This window comes from Phoenix dactylifera, chromosome 7, assembly GCF_051530095.1.
Source record: "Phoenix dactylifera cultivar Ajwa chromosome 7, Ajwa_hap1_PhDact_Kaust_v1.1, whole genome shotgun sequence".
Taxonomy (NCBI): domain Eukaryota; kingdom Viridiplantae; phylum Streptophyta; class Magnoliopsida; order Arecales; family Arecaceae; genus Phoenix; species Phoenix dactylifera.
This window is the reverse complement of record NC_143196.1, coordinates 35601607-35619006: the sequence shown is the minus strand read 5'-3', so window position 1 is coordinate 35619006 and position 17400 is coordinate 35601607. Positions and strand designations below refer to the sequence as shown.

The 17400-nt window shown below is 37.5% G+C and overlaps 1 protein-coding gene across 9 annotated transcripts; it reads right to left on the bottom strand.

The window, feature by feature from the left end:
• Positions 1-234: 234 nt before the first annotated feature.
• On the bottom strand, positions 235-14043 carry RCK (DNA helicase ROCK-N-ROLLERS). Of its 9 annotated transcripts, none has more exons than XM_088702008.2 (27): positions 13798-14041; positions 12628-12751; positions 11775-11958; positions 11059-11220; positions 10719-10956; positions 10568-10604; positions 10444-10490; positions 9553-9590; positions 9368-9389; positions 9062-9274; positions 8716-8872; positions 8536-8587; positions 7900-7971; positions 7708-7757; positions 7473-7590; positions 7326-7389; positions 7157-7240; positions 5955-6080; positions 5679-5875; positions 5413-5601; positions 5059-5310; positions 4837-4913; positions 4724-4741; positions 2334-2416; positions 2032-2236; positions 1850-1887; positions 235-1688 (listed from the first exon to the last, which is right to left on the bottom strand). In XM_088702008.2, the coding sequence occupies exons 2-27, from the start codon at positions 12705-12707 to the stop codon at positions 1153-1155; spliced, it is 3339 nt and encodes a 1112-aa protein (XP_088558134.2). In that variant the 5' UTR covers positions 12708-12751; positions 13798-14041; the 3' UTR covers positions 235-1152. The 9 variants fall into 9 exon arrangements, with proteins under 9 accessions (XP_088558134.2, XP_038979015.2, XP_088558135.2 ...); XM_039123087.3 differs by having other exon boundaries at positions 4837-4886; XM_088702009.2 differs by lacking the exon at positions 13798-14041 and adding an exon at positions 12855-13780.
• Positions 14044-17400: the final 3357 nt, after the last annotated feature.

The window sequence follows — 17400 nt, the reverse complement described above, 5'->3', positions numbered from 1 at the left end:
AGATGAATCGTGTATGGTGACGATTTAACATGGAAATTAGCATCTCTTGTTTTTTTTTTGGTAAAAAATAGGAGGGGAGGGGGAGGGACCAGCCCACCCGCGTAGCAGCCCCATTACTGGGCCCCCCTTCCACTAGGGAATGTTCGATACAGGTCGCAGGTTTCGCGTGCCTTCCCCGACCCGTGGGCTCACCCCACTGGGTTCACCGCCTCACGTGTGGGTACGTCACCCCAGCGCCACCTTGGTACAAGTGGAAGGAAAGCATAACCGCCAACAAGCCAGCCGGGCGTGGGGCATCCGGTCCCCTAATTTAATCGACGCCCGCGCGTTTCGAACCCGGGCAACTTGGGCGGAATTATCGCCCCCTTACCACCAGGCTACTACCTTGGTGGCAAATTAGCATCTCTTGTTCGGTGGGCTATAAGTACAACTGAGATTGCATTTTCATAATTGACCGCTCACGGTTAGGAACCACTCGGCTATTGCGGTTATGGTACTTTGGAAAGGAGAGTGCGCTGGGAAAGGCATGACATGCTTGTTTGATAGGCGGACCGGTATGAGAATTGAGGCAATTCTCCTTGGAGTTTCACCTGTGAAAGATCCATTGCAACCCATCGCTTATCCCACACAGGATTAGATCATCCATCATGGTATAAGGTCATCCATCATGATATCTACAGGTGTACCGTTGCCATGAAGTGTAATTACCTATATCAAGAATCATTCCAGATTGAAGCTAGGCTACCGTCTTAAAATCGTTTGCTTCTAATCTTAAAAGCATGGGGAAACCTGGCCCAGGCCCTAGCTACAGAGACGCTGAAGGATTAAACGTACGTTGGAAGGTTATTAGTAGCAATTTCCAACCATTTTGCCGCCTCCGTGCGGTCAACTTAGAGACCTTAATATGAGTGCGTGAATCTGTAAAGAAGTCAAAAGACTATACCTTCGACGGTATGAATGCAGATGCCTGTAAGCTTCTACAGCCTTTCCGGTAGAATTTACATCGGCTCCCTCAAAGTGCAAAATGAGTAACTGAATTTGGGCGTGTTTTTACCATTCCACACAGGAGGAAGAAGAAGAGAGCCTGTGAGGAATGCCATTATCTGGTAGAAAGTTGCTTTCTAATAAGCAGCAGATCTATCCAGTCATCAATCACAGAAATGAGAAGACACTCTTGAACCCAAGGAAAGACACTTCCCTCCGATCACCTGGTGGTTCAAACGAACGGTGCTGCTGGACATCTGGCCTATTATGAACTGGATCTAGTTCTATAGGGGAGGCACTCTTGCAGCCCGCCGTTTCGACACCCTCCAGCAGGTCACCGTAGGTGAGCGATCCCCCATTCGAGTCACCTGTAAATTTGCTGGAAAACTCTCTGACCGAAATGTTGCTTGAGCTTCCGGTGATTTTCTTGCAGCTTCCCTTTGTCTCGAGTGAAAAGTTAATTTCTTTAGTGAGCTTTGGAGAGGCATCGGCAGGTTCAGAATCTATCAGAATCACATTCTGCTCGAAATGGTTTGCTTGAGGAGTCCCTTTTCTTGTCAGGATCAGTGGCTGGTGCGAAGAATCCATTGCCTCTGACGTCAAAAGAGTTGGAAAATTTTTAGACTTCTTGCGAATGTGGTCGAATATCATGTCCTCGCTCTGGATTTTGTTCTCAATTTCTCCGGGTTTAGGAGCGAACAACTCTTGCACAGATAAAAACAAGTGGTGAAGTCGTGCCAAAGGAAATGGGAAAGATAAACATGATGAGAAACAATTATTATCTCAGGTTCACCCAGACGAAATATTAGAAATCCAAAACAATATTCAATGGTCTACCGAGGCTTAGAGGGACTTGTACACATACCTTCATCAGTTTCTTCCTGTAGGAGATCAAAGCTGGGTCTGCCGTGCATTGGTACCAAATATATCAACATAACAAAAAGGAGGTTGGAAGTGATTATAAGAAAAACAGATTCCTAACAGGCCTGCATTTTCTAAACTACAGGTAAGCAACCTATCACAAATTGAGATGGAAAAACCAATTACACTGAAGACTGGACCCTGTCTGAGTTGCTTAAAAACTGAGTATCCCCGGCTGTGGCTTGAGGTCCGTTCTTGTCATCATCTTCTATGACATAAATATCTTTGGGGAGGGAATAAGAAATTGTCGTTGCTTTACTTCCATGCTCATGTGTCTTAGTAAAACTGGATTCCCTGGTAATTACAAACTTTTCATGGACATTGAGACCGACTTCAAGGTACAACCAAAGAGCAAGTCGAATGAATCAGTCTTCTATTTAAGTAGATGTCTATCATAAATATAGCATTCTATTCCAAACTTATCTTACCATATTCTTCAAAAATAAGATCAGCCTTTACAGTTACCCGCGCATTTTGAGGGCACGACACGAGAAGCGTAGCAACATAGGGGCTGCAAGCTGACTGTCTCATCAGTCACAAAAGAAAAAAAAAACCTTCGGATAAAAGATGCTTCTATTGAGAGAAAGAATGATGGTTGGGATGGAGAAAGGAAAGAGAAACTCGCCTTGGAAAATTATAAAAAATTTCAATTTCTGCTTTTATATCAGTAATCAAAACTAACATCATTTCAGTAAAACTAGACAAATTAATTTATATAACATCACCTGCAGTTATATGCATGAAGAAAAAGATTTCAGGTCCCAGTGATAATAAAACAAAGAGGTTGCTATCTAATGATCATGGAAATTGTTCAACTATATGAATTAGTGACCGTCACAGCTGACATATTACGTGCATTTTAGTTTGAAACCAAGATGATGCTCACTGTTCCTTGACTATATGCTACAATTTTGTGAAAATGTAATCCATTTGAGTAAAATGCGGTGTGTAGGACCCTATACTCAGGGGTATTGCAACAAAAAAAGAGAAAGCCTGACAGTTATGTTAGCTTGAGTATGATGGATTCATTTGGTATAATCATGTCGGTTTGCTCTTCACAGAATCAGAAAAAAAGTGAAGCTATACCAAAGACAACATGAGGCATAAAACTTCAGAATTTCTAATTTATCCAATAAAATTATATCCATGGTGTGTTTGATTCTGGTTTTCAGGGTTTATAACCTTGGAGCTTCCCCCTTTGAGTGCTAGGCTAAGCCATGGTTGACAACAGCATGACAGAGGACTAAATGCCCACAAAATAAACTTCCAGTCACATCTGTGCTAAGCCTTCTATTATCTTGTCCTATCTGTGGTCTTCTCCTTACCAGATTAGTAGACTTGGTGCCTGGAAAAGCCAATATTTTACAACTAACATGACATTATTCTTGATTTATTGAGATTGAGCACATTAATTGTAATATTTCATATGCCCTTATGAGATGATTAATAAGTTTATGATACCAAATGTCTAGATCACAGTATGGCTATAATATTTAACTGCATGGTAAATGCAATAACTAGATTATTGCCAAAACTGTTACAACTAATTATGAGATAGATAGCTCACTTATACGGCCACCATTATGGTTATGCACATTGCATGTAGCGATGATCTTCAAATCATTAGGTGGAGACTTTAGGCATACAGATGGGAGACCATTGCATCTTGATAATTTTGCCTCGAATATGAATGGAAAAGCTGACAATTTTTATTGACATCAATTCTAAGAAAAAAGCACATCCCGGTGCACAAGGCTCTTACCATTGCAAGGTCTAGGAAGCGTCGGATGTGTGTAGCCTTACCCTTGTGTGCGGAGAGGCCCTTGTGTGCGGAGAGGCTGTTTCCATATTTCGAACACATAACACCCAAGTCAAAACAGAATAACCTTACCGGTGCACCAAGTCTCACACTCTACTGACATCATTTCTCTATGCATAAAATGCTGTTCCTAGGTGTTGAACGACCTGCATGAATGCCTTCTCTTTCTTGCATGAACCTAGCCAAGCAATGGAAGGAAAAAAGGTTAAGACCTTCTTCATGCACAGACCTACCATCTTTAGTGGGGTCCCTCCTTCCCAGCCTCTCCTAAAGCAACCATTTTGCCATAAAGGGATGGAACAGGCACACTTACTGCTCTTATTGGATGTGGCCTGAGAAAAATAGAAGCTAAAGGAACATAAAAGGGATTATCAAAAAACTACTAGGGGATCTGATACAGATTGAAAAGATGGAAACCAAAGCTAGCTAGCAAAGGGGTTGGGATTTGTCTTCCCCTAGTACAACAACCAGGCAATACCTTGAACTTGCAGTTCACCCAAGACAGGCTGTCACCGACTCCAGAGAACTCCAGCAGTCAGGTGAGAAGAACATATTATGCATAAAGTTAATGTCTTTAACCAGATTTCTCTCCCAAGAGCTACCATTGAAAGACCAGAAATGGCCCCTTCAAGGTATTTTTAGGCATGCAGGCATCGAGAACTCTAACAATTTTACTTTGTTTCACTGTCTTATTTACCCTAGTTAGACAATCTATAGCTTAAATAACCAGAAAAGTGTGCCATAGCTGATAGTATCCAGAGAATGAAGGTTGGCAAATAAGTAATTGTTCATGATGCATTGTCAACAGATGCTGCGACTTGCAAGTGGGTCAAGTATAAAGAATTCGAGGCAAAAAAGTAATATAACTAATTTATACTAAATTTGCTGTAATACAAACAGTGCATTTAAAAAACTGCTTTTAGAAGCATTTTCTAATTGATTTTGGAACAGAAGCAGAAAATGGATAGAAACAATTGCTGAAGATAGCAGAAATTATACCTGGAAAATTCTTCAGCTCTGGGGTGAACAACGAGAAAAGTTGAAATCATGAGAGATTAGAACAGAGAGACAAAGTGTTACCTTACATCAACAAAAATAGAAAAATGTGTTACCTCACTCTTTCATGAAAGAGAATCATATTATCTTCTTCCGAGCCAACCATCTGTACAAACAAATCTGCCTTTAATATCTGGTCAAAGAAATATTTAGAGAAAGAAAAAATAGAAGAAAGGTCTTAGGACGCAAATGCAAGAACAGAAAGAGTTTTGTAAATTTCATTAACATAACAACTATGATGCAAGTGCAACAAGAAAGCTCAACTCCTAAAAGCATACCATATCAGCATAGTGGTGTTTGCTGGATGCAACTGTGTGTGGCACACGAGTTAATGTTATTATCAACTTTGATTTCCCTTGCCTTTTGCACTCAACCTCTTTTATCTGTATCTCAACCTTCGGAGGAAGCGATAGTAGAGATTCTTTGATATGGTTTCCAAATGGATATTTGCGACCTGTTATTATTTCTATTTTTCTGGGATCAGCTTCTATCATACTTTCAAATGAATTAATTCCTGCTGAATTTAGTGCCTAGCATCGAAAATTCATTCAAATCAAGGAACAAAAGCAATGCTGCAATGAACTAATGGAGGCAATATGATAATTAAGAAAAAGGAACCAGAAATGTAAAACCTTTGCCGTGACCATTCCAATGCCAGGGAGTTGTTTCAGCAAGTAAGGACTATCATTCCATAGTTTCTGGTGTAAACATTTAGCAAGAAGTATAGAATTTATAGCTCCCTTGTAGCTCTTTCTGTACATAAAACACTCTTTCATGCATTTGGCAATCCTACACCCATTCGAGCATATTGAGTTCATGTCCTGCATGAAATGTTGATAACTAGTGAGCAAAGACTAAAGTAGCATATAAACATCTCTTTGATTATCAGAAAAGAAACCTGGTTTAGGGACAAATCGTGAACTGAAGGATCACCCGTCAAGCAGTCATTTGCTAGTACAAATATCTTTTCCTCTCTTGTCTGCATACGCTTTTTCCTTTTTCCATTCTCGCCAATGACATGAAAGTGAAGTCGACCTTCTTTATCAGAGTTTATGTCATTCAGAAGCTTCTTTTCATTGCGTCTCAGCTGGATCCCTTTATTTTTCATAGGTTTTTATTAACATTTGTTCCTTACCGAAGAATAGTGGCATGCTTAATACTAAAATGCACATACACGAAAGCTCCTCAGAGCGGCAAATGATTTGAAGGACATCTTCCAAGTTGGAACTTCCAGGAGCTTTGACCATAAGTTTCATTGTGTCAAATTTCAAATAATATTTTGTCATCAGTCTTCCAGGTTCTGCAGAAAGAGGAGCCGGGTTTCAGAAAAAAATATTGCCATGCTATAAAACTTATTTTATGGTTGTAAAAGCCATGCACTTATGTTCTCTGTCTTTTCTTCATGGATGAGTTTAGTTGATAGAAAGAACTAAAAAAAGACATCCTAATGCATGAGGCTCCCACCACTATGGGGTCTGAGGAGGGTCACATGTATGTAGCCTTACTCCCACATGCAAAGAGATTGTTTCCATATTTCAAACCCATGACACTCAGATTATAATAGAGCAACCTTGCTGTGCACCAAGGCCCACCCTCTAGTTGATAAAAGAACTAACCTAGGCAATTTGAATTTGTCATGATGGAATCACTTTTGCTATATCTTCTGCATAACTTGATTCTTGTTATGCACTTTCAGCAATACTTTTGAGCAATTGAGCATTATAGCTCACATGATATTTTAAGTATGTCTGGCCATTGCTAAAAGGTGTACAGATTCATAACACATATTTCTTAGGAGGACTTGTCATGCAGCTTCTAGTGAGATTCCCATTCAACACTCTATTCACATTAGAACTACCAAATGGAAAATATATAACCATAGAACTAAGCAGGAGCGATTCCAGCTGCAAGAAATGGAAGCAAAGAGCTAAGGGAACAATAAAAACCATGAGCATCAAGCCTTTGATGCCAACTTTATGGTCCATCACTATTATTATTGTTGTGTTGTTCTAATATATTTGTGTCCTTTTTTAAAGATTAGGAGGGGCTAATCCCTGCCTTTCTACCCTAACACACTCCACCCTTGGAGGGCCAACTTCCGCTGGAATCAAACCCCTGCACCTTGCCCAGGTGGCAAAGGATGGTATCATCATGTGGAGGAGACAAAAGACATGTTTCTCTTCTTAAAATATTGGATAAATATCAAGATATGCAAAGAAAAGGTTATACATACTTACAGGTGCAAAACAGCATGTGTATATTATCATTTTATTGGCTATATCAATAATAATTAACACTATTGTTTGGGAAGTGTAGGAATCAACTCAAAATTTATTTAGAAGTCTTGCACGGAGTATGATGAGAAATATAAGACACCTAATGGTTTTAGAAGGAAACCATCTTCATCTGTCCAAATCATTCCATATTCTGATAACTCATTGATTTTTTGAACGCATATTTCTGCCAGTCAAAAAGAAAAAACAATTAACTCTATCAAATTTAACCATATAGCAACCAAAATAAAGCTATCACTAGTCAGCAGTACCTCGTAAATGTTTTTCTAGGCGTTCATGAGGAATTCCTCTCTTAATTCCATAGTTTTCAGGATTCTGATTTTGCATTCAGAATTCAGATAACTAATTAGGCTGACATCTGTTCACCATAATTACATCAGATGACAATGATGGCATACCTTCTTTATCCGGACATACAAGTATGAACACTTCAGCCACTCAATTGCCATGCTTATATCAGAGACTGTCATCTGAACAATCTCAGCATTCAGATGCTCTATTGCGCATGAAAGCAACCTAAGGTGATGATAACACTCAAAACAAAGTAGTATGGATGATCTTTGAAATTGCACTAAAGTTATCAAGAATTCTAAGAAGTGCAAATATATTTTCTTTCTAGGTAAAGAAACTTACTGAGACTCCACCATTTCACATCCATTTAAGAGATTCTCATACAAGTGAACCTACATAGATAACAAACCATTAGACAGCCTATGTCACAGAAATTCTGATAGCAAAAAGGTCCATAATTATTTTCATATTAAAAATCTTGTGAATTAGCAGAGAGAGCCAAAATTACAAAGACTTGTATCATGTGGAAATAACTGTTTCTCTTCTTGTCATGATGACAACTGTTCCAGTATCATCAAATGGTGGACGGCCTGCCCTGCCACACATCTGCGGATACCCAGGCATAACATTTAAATTTCATAAAAAAAGTGGGGCCACTGAATAAAGTTGGTGCAACTTAAACAGTCTACATATATGATGATAACTGTCAAACATGTTTAGATAATAAACATAAATGTATTTCAAAAATAAAAACCACCTTAAGATCAAACAACCTTCAATGGATCCGGTGGTATATGTATTTAAACAAATATACAGAAAAAATATCGTGTACATGTGCATGCATAAGTATCCAATATGAAGCCATGTTATTAGAGGTAGTCATAAGTTATGTAATTGAAAGTCAGAAAACAGATGGTCTTACATATAATGGTTAAAAAGAACTTGTCAAACAAGGTTGTAATCTTCACAAGTAAACATGCTACAATTATTACTATACAGACCTAAGTATCATGTTGTGAAGATTTTTTTAAAAATAAATGCAGCTTTAGTGCCAGTGGTAGCATTTTTAGAGTAAAATAAGAGAAATCAAGACAAATATAGTATTAATGTATCATCAAGAAGAGTCAGAGATGAGTAGTACATGGGGGGATGGACGCAAAGATAGCCAACCTGCAATACCATAGACCTTTCATATTCCAAGTAGAGGCCCTTTTCTTTGTTGCTGTGAAATTACAGGAGACATCAACTATTATGATTTATAAAAATTTAGAAGGAGACATTAAAAAATTACAATTTATATGGATTTGCATGAAAAGTTGAACAGCAACCTTAAACATGCATCGAACTTACAAATATTGTGTTGATTTGATTACTACTGTGTGTGCAGGTAAGTTGACCCCTTGTGCAAGAGTGTTTGTAGTACAAAGAATTTGGAGATCACCCTTCAGAAAAAGACCCTCGATCAGGTTTCGATCCTTCAAGCAAAGCCCACCATTATGATAACCAACTGGAAGATAAACACATGGCCAATTGAGTAACAATAATATCTGGCATTCTAAGAATATGAAAAAGCATTTTAAGTTAGATGCTGGCCAGCACAAGACGAATGAAAGGAGCTTAGATGATAAGGAAGAATTATGAAAGGAGTTTCTAATGGGCAAGATTAGACTGTTTAGCAGGACAGTTTAATTCATACCACCATAAAGAATGCATGATTGCATATTTTTATCACTGCAAGATAACGAAGCATCCTTTAGTCTTTCTTGTTGTTGTTTGGATTTTATAAATGGATTTGAGCAACCGAGGTTCATTGCAGTCTGAGAGAGGCACTGTGCAGCTTCTTGTGCTCCTTTTCTGGTAGAACAAAAGACTAGCGCAGATTTTCCTTTTGAATGTTGCATGAGGATATCTGTAGCCAGTGATTGAATGTTGGATATGAAGAAAAACTTTCAGACAAAAAAAAAGGACAGGCTATCTAAAGTCAGAAGTGTTATGTCCTTACCAAAAACAAAATTTTGAAGGCGCTGCATGATATATAACATGATAAAACAGAAGAAGAATCATCAGCAGGAGGGGAACCAACTACTCATCTAAGAGTAACTTCTCTATGGGAGGATAAGTGAATGTTGTTCTCTTGCATAAGTCATGGGAAATGAGAGAAAAGTGCAAGTAAATAGTAAAAGCTACCTTTTCAAACAAAAAGTCATTTCTTGCTGGAGCATAACCTGCAAAAGATGTGAGAAATATTAAAAAGGGCAACCTCATGCGTATAATGCTGATTAATAGTATTATGAAGAAACAATACAAGGTGTGCTTAGCTCCATAACAAATAATTAAATGAATATAATTGAAAACCTAGTTAAATGAATATCATTGGAACTAACATGTTATCAGTGGTACGCGATAAAAAGCCCATCTATAGCCGACAGAACGTATAAGAATATTATTGTTTTTGAAATAACCAAGAGAAAAATAATTATGAAATTGTCAGATTTAATGCAGCAAAGGTAGAGGCTCGGACGGTCAAAGAAACTCCATGACAAGTTAGCTTATCAGATAAAAGGCAAATTATAATTACAACAGCTAAATAATCTCTCAAACATATAAATCCTAAGCCATGAACTTGTGCATGGAATGCTACCAAATGCAACTCTAGAATTTCATTTGTTACATTGGTCATACTGTCATACATCTTTGCTCTGAGATGGTTTCCCCTCCATAATCTACATCAAAATATGCTGCCCCATGCCAAAAAAAAGTCAAGACCATGCTGAATTAAAGTTGACTTGTTCATAGTTTCACATATGGCATCATGACATATGTTATTGCTTTATAAAAATAAATTCAATTTTAAAAGCATACTGCATTGGAAAAAAATCACCATATATACTGCATATCATATGCACTGTATTTGACTTGAGGCCCAGAAAGAGGAATCTGGAAATTATTATTTAAGGTATTAGACATTTATTTTTTTCAGTGACCTAAGTTAGGCTAAGATTACAATCTTAGATAAAGCATGTTATGCATCAGTTGTATTTAGCATTCTCGGGTGGGGTAGAAGAAGAAGAAGGATACCATAAACCTTGGTCATCAACTTTACTGGCCTCATCTCTTCTCCAAATCTGTAGTGCATATATTAGAAGGAATGAGACAGCTATCGGACAACTTAATAGCCTCAGCTAGATTCACTATGGAATACCTTTTGATCCCTTCAGGCGGAACAAACAGCCACTCCGCTGGAGGATTGGAAATGTCAACAATGAAAGAGAAAAATATGATACTTCTCTTACTAAATCTAGGTTAAGTGCAAATAATAGTGTAAAAATCAGTTTCAGAAAAATACACCATACCTAGGTCCTGTATATTTGGAATTGTGGCTGAAACTGCAAGGAAGCGAACATTCGACAAAGGACTAGAGCTCATCTCTGAGATGCGAGAAAGCATTTTTATCCTGCTAATCACTGCTTCTAAGGTAGCTCCACGAGGGTCATTAAGCAGGTGAACTTCATCGATAAGTACGAGTGCAATATCACTAAAGAAACTTAAGCCACCACCCCTTATGCCATGACGGGTGACAGCATCAAATTTCTGTAATAACAGCCAGTTAACAAAAGGAAGGCAGCAACTGAATATGAAATTAATTACCTTATAATATTAGGAAAAAGATCAAAGGCAATTTTCTCCATTCACCTCAGGAGTGGTAAGAATGATATCTGCCTCTTGTATATTTTTTATCTCATAAAATTCTCTGTCCCCAGTCATCTCCAAGCAATTAATTCCCCATGAACCAAGCTTCATATTCCAATCACGGAGCTTTTCTTGCACTAAAGCCTTCGACGGAGCTATATAGATCTTTTTGCATTTGTCATAAAGAAACAAAGATTATCCAACAGATATCTAATATTTGTCAATAAAGGGAAAAAAGACTTGCAGTATATACAGTTCATTTTGAATAATGACTTAGAATATCATCATATCATATCTATTTGTGTGCAGGTATGCATGTCTATACTCATCAATCCCGCTCCACAAGGATTGACACAGTTCAGTCCCTTCAGCATCTCCACCATGTCTGGAGTCTGGACATATTATAGATGATTTGGAACAAGGAATTGAATGGAAATGGTTTGATCTCGAGTTAGGCATCAACAGGCAGGTAATTAGTCACAGCACCCACTATATGATGTAATCAAAATTCAGATAGCTATTATTGAAATATAGGAGAATCATCAAATCAATTTTAGCCTTTAAGACTTAGATATACTTGGTTGAAACCGATAGTAAGGTCAAAGTAATGTTTTCTATCAAAATTAAAGGACTCAAGTTTAATGACTTGCTTTGTTCCTTTTGGAGATTGCCTCGCCGAAAACAGAAAGAAACACATGCTTGGTAGGTTAGGAGCATACTGTTTTAAGGCTTCCTTTTATGTGATTAAACCTTCCCTCCTGTGAAAGGAACCTTGAGAGAAGTCTCAAAATGCACAGCTCGAAGAGCACCGTTTTACCACTTCCAGTTGGTGCTGAAATGACCATGTTTATATCTGAGAGGAAACAACCGGAATAGCATTCGCTTTGCAAGGAATTAAAATACCTGCATACAGATAAATCATCATTACATCTAAAAGCATCTTGTCAAATTTTGAGAGCATAAGTGAAGTTCATGAAGACAGCATCCATCTTGCACTCATCAAGGCACTGTATTATTGTAATAACACAGTGGTTTTAGGCTTTGTCAAGTAGATGAATTGATGGAAAATCAATATCAGATCATGATTTTAGAGATATTCCCAAAATGTATATTTTTTAGGAATTTGTTATTGTGCCAAGATTACACAGGCAGGAAATCCTTGAAAAAAAATCTCTGGAATGTCTATCACCGAGGAATTTTATGGACTGGATTCATAATTCATTTAATAATTTGAAAGGTCTAGGTTGTGTAATTAAGTTCAGAAACACAGAATCAATTCTGTTATCGATCATACCTTCTATGCAGAGGGAATTGGGCCATCTCTTTGGGTACGAGGGAAAATATAATCCGTATACAAAGCAATACAAAATATAGCCAGTTTTAGAAAAGCTTCAGTGTAACCAGGCGGACTTCTAATATAACCAAACAACACAGTTGCAATTATGCTAATTAAATTTGTCCCTCTATTGTGCCATAAAAACTTACAGAATGAATCAATAAAATGCAATGTTCTTGGGAAAAAAAAAGGAAATGTTAATACTGATATTAGTTTATAATTGAGCCATGTACCACCTGAAACTAAAAGTGGAACGAAAGGGTGCAGGCAAACCAGCTACAGATCTCAGTGAGTATGGATCTGTGAGTGATCCCATTTCTTCAAACTTTTGCCGATGATCAGTTGGAATGCTTCACTTACCTAGTTAACAAAAAAAAAGTGCAAAATTTGTATTATGAGATTAAGATTGCATGACTAGATCAAGAAAGAAAGATCCAATATATATTAGGAAACGAGACAGAACTGTAACCAGAAACTCTTAATTATTTGATCATAGCAGTGCATAGAGCGAACTATGGCAACAGGGAGGACGATCCAAGAAAAATTGTGGAGCTGGTTTATTTTATTGAAACGTTGTCTGAAATACACTGCTGTGCAACTCCCCCACTTCATTCATTAAATCAAACAAATCTCAAGAACTGTGACACGTGCAAAATTCATATGCACTAAAAACCCTTATCATAATGATCCCTCGAAAATCCTATTCATCCAGTATTTCTTGATAATTTTTCTTCCAATAGAACTTCAGCAGATGTGCAGACCAAACCATCCTCTTTTTCTCTTTCTAACATTGCATCCAAACTAATAAAAACTTTCTAAAAATTACAAGAAACCAAAGAAGGAGAGATTTGAACCCGAAAACCAGCATCCAGAGGCTTCACGGATCTCTCTGCCTAACAAAACTCCTCAAATCTACAAAAGGACAGAAATTCTAAGGTTCTTGGATTGAAAATATCCGTAAATACACGGAGCAGACTTCTGAAACTTTTTCAAGAATCTTGTGATTCATTCGCGAAATCAAAGATACCTCACGAACCACAAAAATTTCAAAGATAATGGGCGTAATCATAGCCATCGCAAAATTTATACAGAAACAGTCCTCTCTTTATTATTCGAATTGCTTCAAAACTTGTGGCCGGGGGATCAAGATTCTAAATACTTGAACCTCGCGAGCCAACACTTGGAGTTGTCACAGCTTCCTACCTAATTAGAATGTTCAGATCTAGAAAAATTTGAAAACTTCCAGAGTTATTGGACGGAAACATTGGAGAAAATCGAGAAAATCTACCGTGAATTTCAAATATCTTCGCTTAAATTTCAAAAAAAAAAAAACAAGAGAGAAGAGAATGGAAGGGGGGAGGAGATTGGGGGAAGAGGAGAACAGATGGAGTCTTTAGAACTCTTACTTGGTAGAAGAAATGAGACGAGACGAGGCGAGACGAAAGCTTCCGATCGGAGGGCAGGGAGTATTTATAGGGGAAGGGGCGAGCGTCATTGGGCGGGAGGATCTGGTGCTCCTGAGGATCTGGTGCTCCGCTGGAACGGGAGCGTTGGGTGGACGCGAGGCACGCGTTGCGTGGCGAACTTAACTCGAACGTTGCTGCGTCCGGACGAGCGGATGGCTCGTATCAAATGATCATCGGAACTATCGAGCATGGCTTTTGCGTTGGATGGCAGCAACTTAAAGTCCCACCGAAGTCACCCATAGGGCTCGTTTGGTTCGCAGGAAAAGGAGGGGGGAAAGTGTGGTCAACGGGAAAGTAATGAAATGCCTCTTGTTTGGTTAGAGTTTTCAAAGGAGAGAGATGGGAAAGTTGTATTCCCATGGGAATATGATTCCCACATTTCATGGGAAAATCTTTCCCATGAGAAACATGGGAAAGTTACTTTCCCATGAGGTGGGAATCACTCCTTTTTTATTTTTTCCCAAAAAGACCCTTCAGCATTAAAGAGGCATTAAAGACCTAATTTTTATTAAGGGCATAATAGGAATTATACATAACTTTCCTAGGAAAGTGGATGGTCAACCAAACATAAGCACTTTGGAAATTTGTCACTTTCCCATGGTTAACCAAACATGCCAAAAGTACTTTCCTAGGTATCCTCTTCCTAGGAATCTGATTCCCAGGAGGGAAAATACTTCCCGCGAACCAAACGAGCCCATAATGTACGAGGCAAATGCGAAGAATCTACGAGGACCAGCGAGATCACACGTCTCCTTGCCCCGTCGTTTGCTTTGGGAAACAAAAAAAAAAGAAGAACTACAGTTAGAGCAGCTGTCTTATCGAGTATTTGGGTGGGTGTAATTTATGGCTTTCATATTTGATTCTAGTGACCTGTGTGTCTACATTATACCTTGTTGGTGTAAATAGCAGAGTGCAGAATGTTGTGATCACTTACACTATCATGCATCACATCAAGTGGGATATGATCAAGGCTGGCCCGAGCGTTAGGCGACCGCCTCGGTCGCCTAAAGCCTCGGGCCAACGATCAAGGAAGCAAAGGCTCCGGGCCAATAACTAAAAGGAAGCAAAGGCCCCATATAAAACGGGATGGCTACGAGTCTTCCCCCTTGTGGAAGGGATGTGGAGAGAGTTTCCTGGCCTGCAGAGGGGCACTCGTATCTTTCATCCCTTCTCTTTTTTGGTTTTGGTCTTGGTTTTCCTTCCCTTACATTACTCCTGATCCAGCTGGGCCATCAAGAAGAAAGTCTAGAAAGATAGGGGGATTGGAGATGGACTTCTTGGAGGGTGGAGATTCTTTTAATTTTCTCCTCTCGGTTTCTTCTCCCCTCTTGGTTGGTAGAGAGAGAAAAGGAGGGAAGTTGGAGATTGAATGGCTGCTGTGCCATGATGTTGCAGTTGCTGCTTGGGTACTCGCTCGAAGGGGAGATGGTGGGATGGGACTTTTATTAATTAGATGGAGTGAATTTTCCGTAATGCCCGTACTTTCTCTTATAGAGATGTTTTTTTCTGGACAAATTCTTTCCTTTACCTTGACCTTAGACCATGATGTGCCGTAGGATAACCTTTTCCTATTCTGCTCTTGCTTGACAGGGTAAACAGTACTGCCAAGCATTATCTCAGTTATTTAATTAATTTTATGGGCCTTTCTTTAGCGTAATTACTTTTTCCTACCATTCATGTATTTTTGTTGAAATAATATACTTAATAACTATCTATTTTCATATTTTTTTTAAAATATTTTATATTTATTAAAAAAAATTATTATTAAAAAAAGACCTCATTCACTAAATTCGCCTAAGGCCTCCAAATGTATTGGGCCGCCCCTGGATATAATTAATGCCATTTGTAACTCAAGCACCATGAAACGGTAAATACTTCTTTTTCGAAACAACTTAGAATTTGTTTAGCATAGTTCTAACAAAAATTTTATCTGCTTGGCAAGTTAGATACTTCAAATATTATCCAATTAAAAAAATAAATAAAACCATCTTGACTTTCTTTAAAACTGACAATGGGTCTTCTTTTAACCCTTATCATCGCTACAGTGCCACCATCCCTATCAGTGATAGACTATTACCGTCGTCACCATCATCTCTACCCATTGTCGCCATTCTATGACTACCAAATAGAAGCTAAGTTACAATTTTAAGGAAATTGGAAAGTAAAAACTATTCTCATTTCTTAAAAATGGACTTTAATTGGCTTGAGGTGTCTAAGAAAACAAAAAAAATGAGAGCTAGAGGTGCTCGCGGATCGTATTTCTAGCTTCTTAATTATATTTTTTGCTCTAAATAGAATTTAATAAAGTATGAAGTAGCAACTCCCCTACCTCCCCCTTACTTTTTTTTCTTAGAAGTGAGCAAAACATGTCTTTTGCATACGTAGCACTTTAGTTAAGAATGATTTATGGACCGACCAAAAAGTGTGATATTAATCATTACATGTAACCAATGCACTATAACCGCCATCAAAAATATTATCTGGGTAGTAGTGTAACCATCCATATTTTAAGTATATGTGATAAATAATTCTATTGTCATGCTTTTACATATTTTAGGTATATGTGATTAAAAATTCTATTGTCAAAAAAAGTTGCAAAAGCAAATGAATTCTCTTACTATTTTTATGTTTTAGGTCACTATACATTTGGTCTCAATGTAAAGATTATTTTCGGATGTATCAATATCTTCAAGTTGGATTACACAAAAAGCTCAATATGCACGTGTTTTACAATTAGATCCTTATCAATAACTAGAAAACTAGCAAGATAATGTTAAAAAGAAGATATTCAATTATAAATATGAAATATAAAATATAAAAACAAAAAGAAGTATATAGATTGATTAAAAATGAAAATAAAGAAAAATATCATACATAACACAAAAGCATAAATAAACAAAGTCTAAAATATGCAAAACATTGTTATGTGTATAGCAAACAAAGTATAATCGGCAAAACAATCTTCCAAGACAATAAAAAACATTGTTATGTGTATGGCTTGCTTTATGGCAGTCCAATATCTCTATTTTTGATTAGTATATGACTTAGATATTAACTGGGTAGCACCATCAAGAAGCTAGTCCCTATGCATCGCACTCATTTCGAACTGATGGGCTCTTGCAAGCAACATGGGTCTATAAGCTAATAACTATCAATTAATTTCCAAAATTCCCTTCATTTTTTTCCTTTCAAAATTTTGGTACAATGTTGTCAGCCATGCCAACCATTCATTTTTGCCCTCACGCCAATATTTCTTTGCCCTTCCTTATAAAAAAAGAAAAACACTTCCACTCCACATTCTACCATCTACTTACATATATATATATATATATATGTATGTATATATATAGATATATATATATATATATATATATATATATATATATATATATATATATATATATGTATGTATATATATATATATATATATGTATGTATATATATATATATATATATATGTATGTATATATATATATAGATAGACACACACATATGTATGTATATATACACACACATAATGCACACATACATATGAATATATCT

Coding starts and splice junctions, on each gene's coding strand:
- RCK (XM_088702008.2), bottom strand. CDS start 12,707: ATGGGATCACTCACAGATCCATACTCACTGAGATCTGTAGCTGGTTTG. Junction 9,275..9,367: donor CCTTCAAAATTTTGTTTTTG/GTAAGGACATAA, acceptor CACTGGCTACAG/ATATCCTCATGCAACATTCA. Junction 7,591..7,707: donor TGTGAAATGGTGGAGTCTCA/GTAAGTTTCTTT, acceptor TCATCACCTTAG/GTTGCTTTCATGCGCAATAG.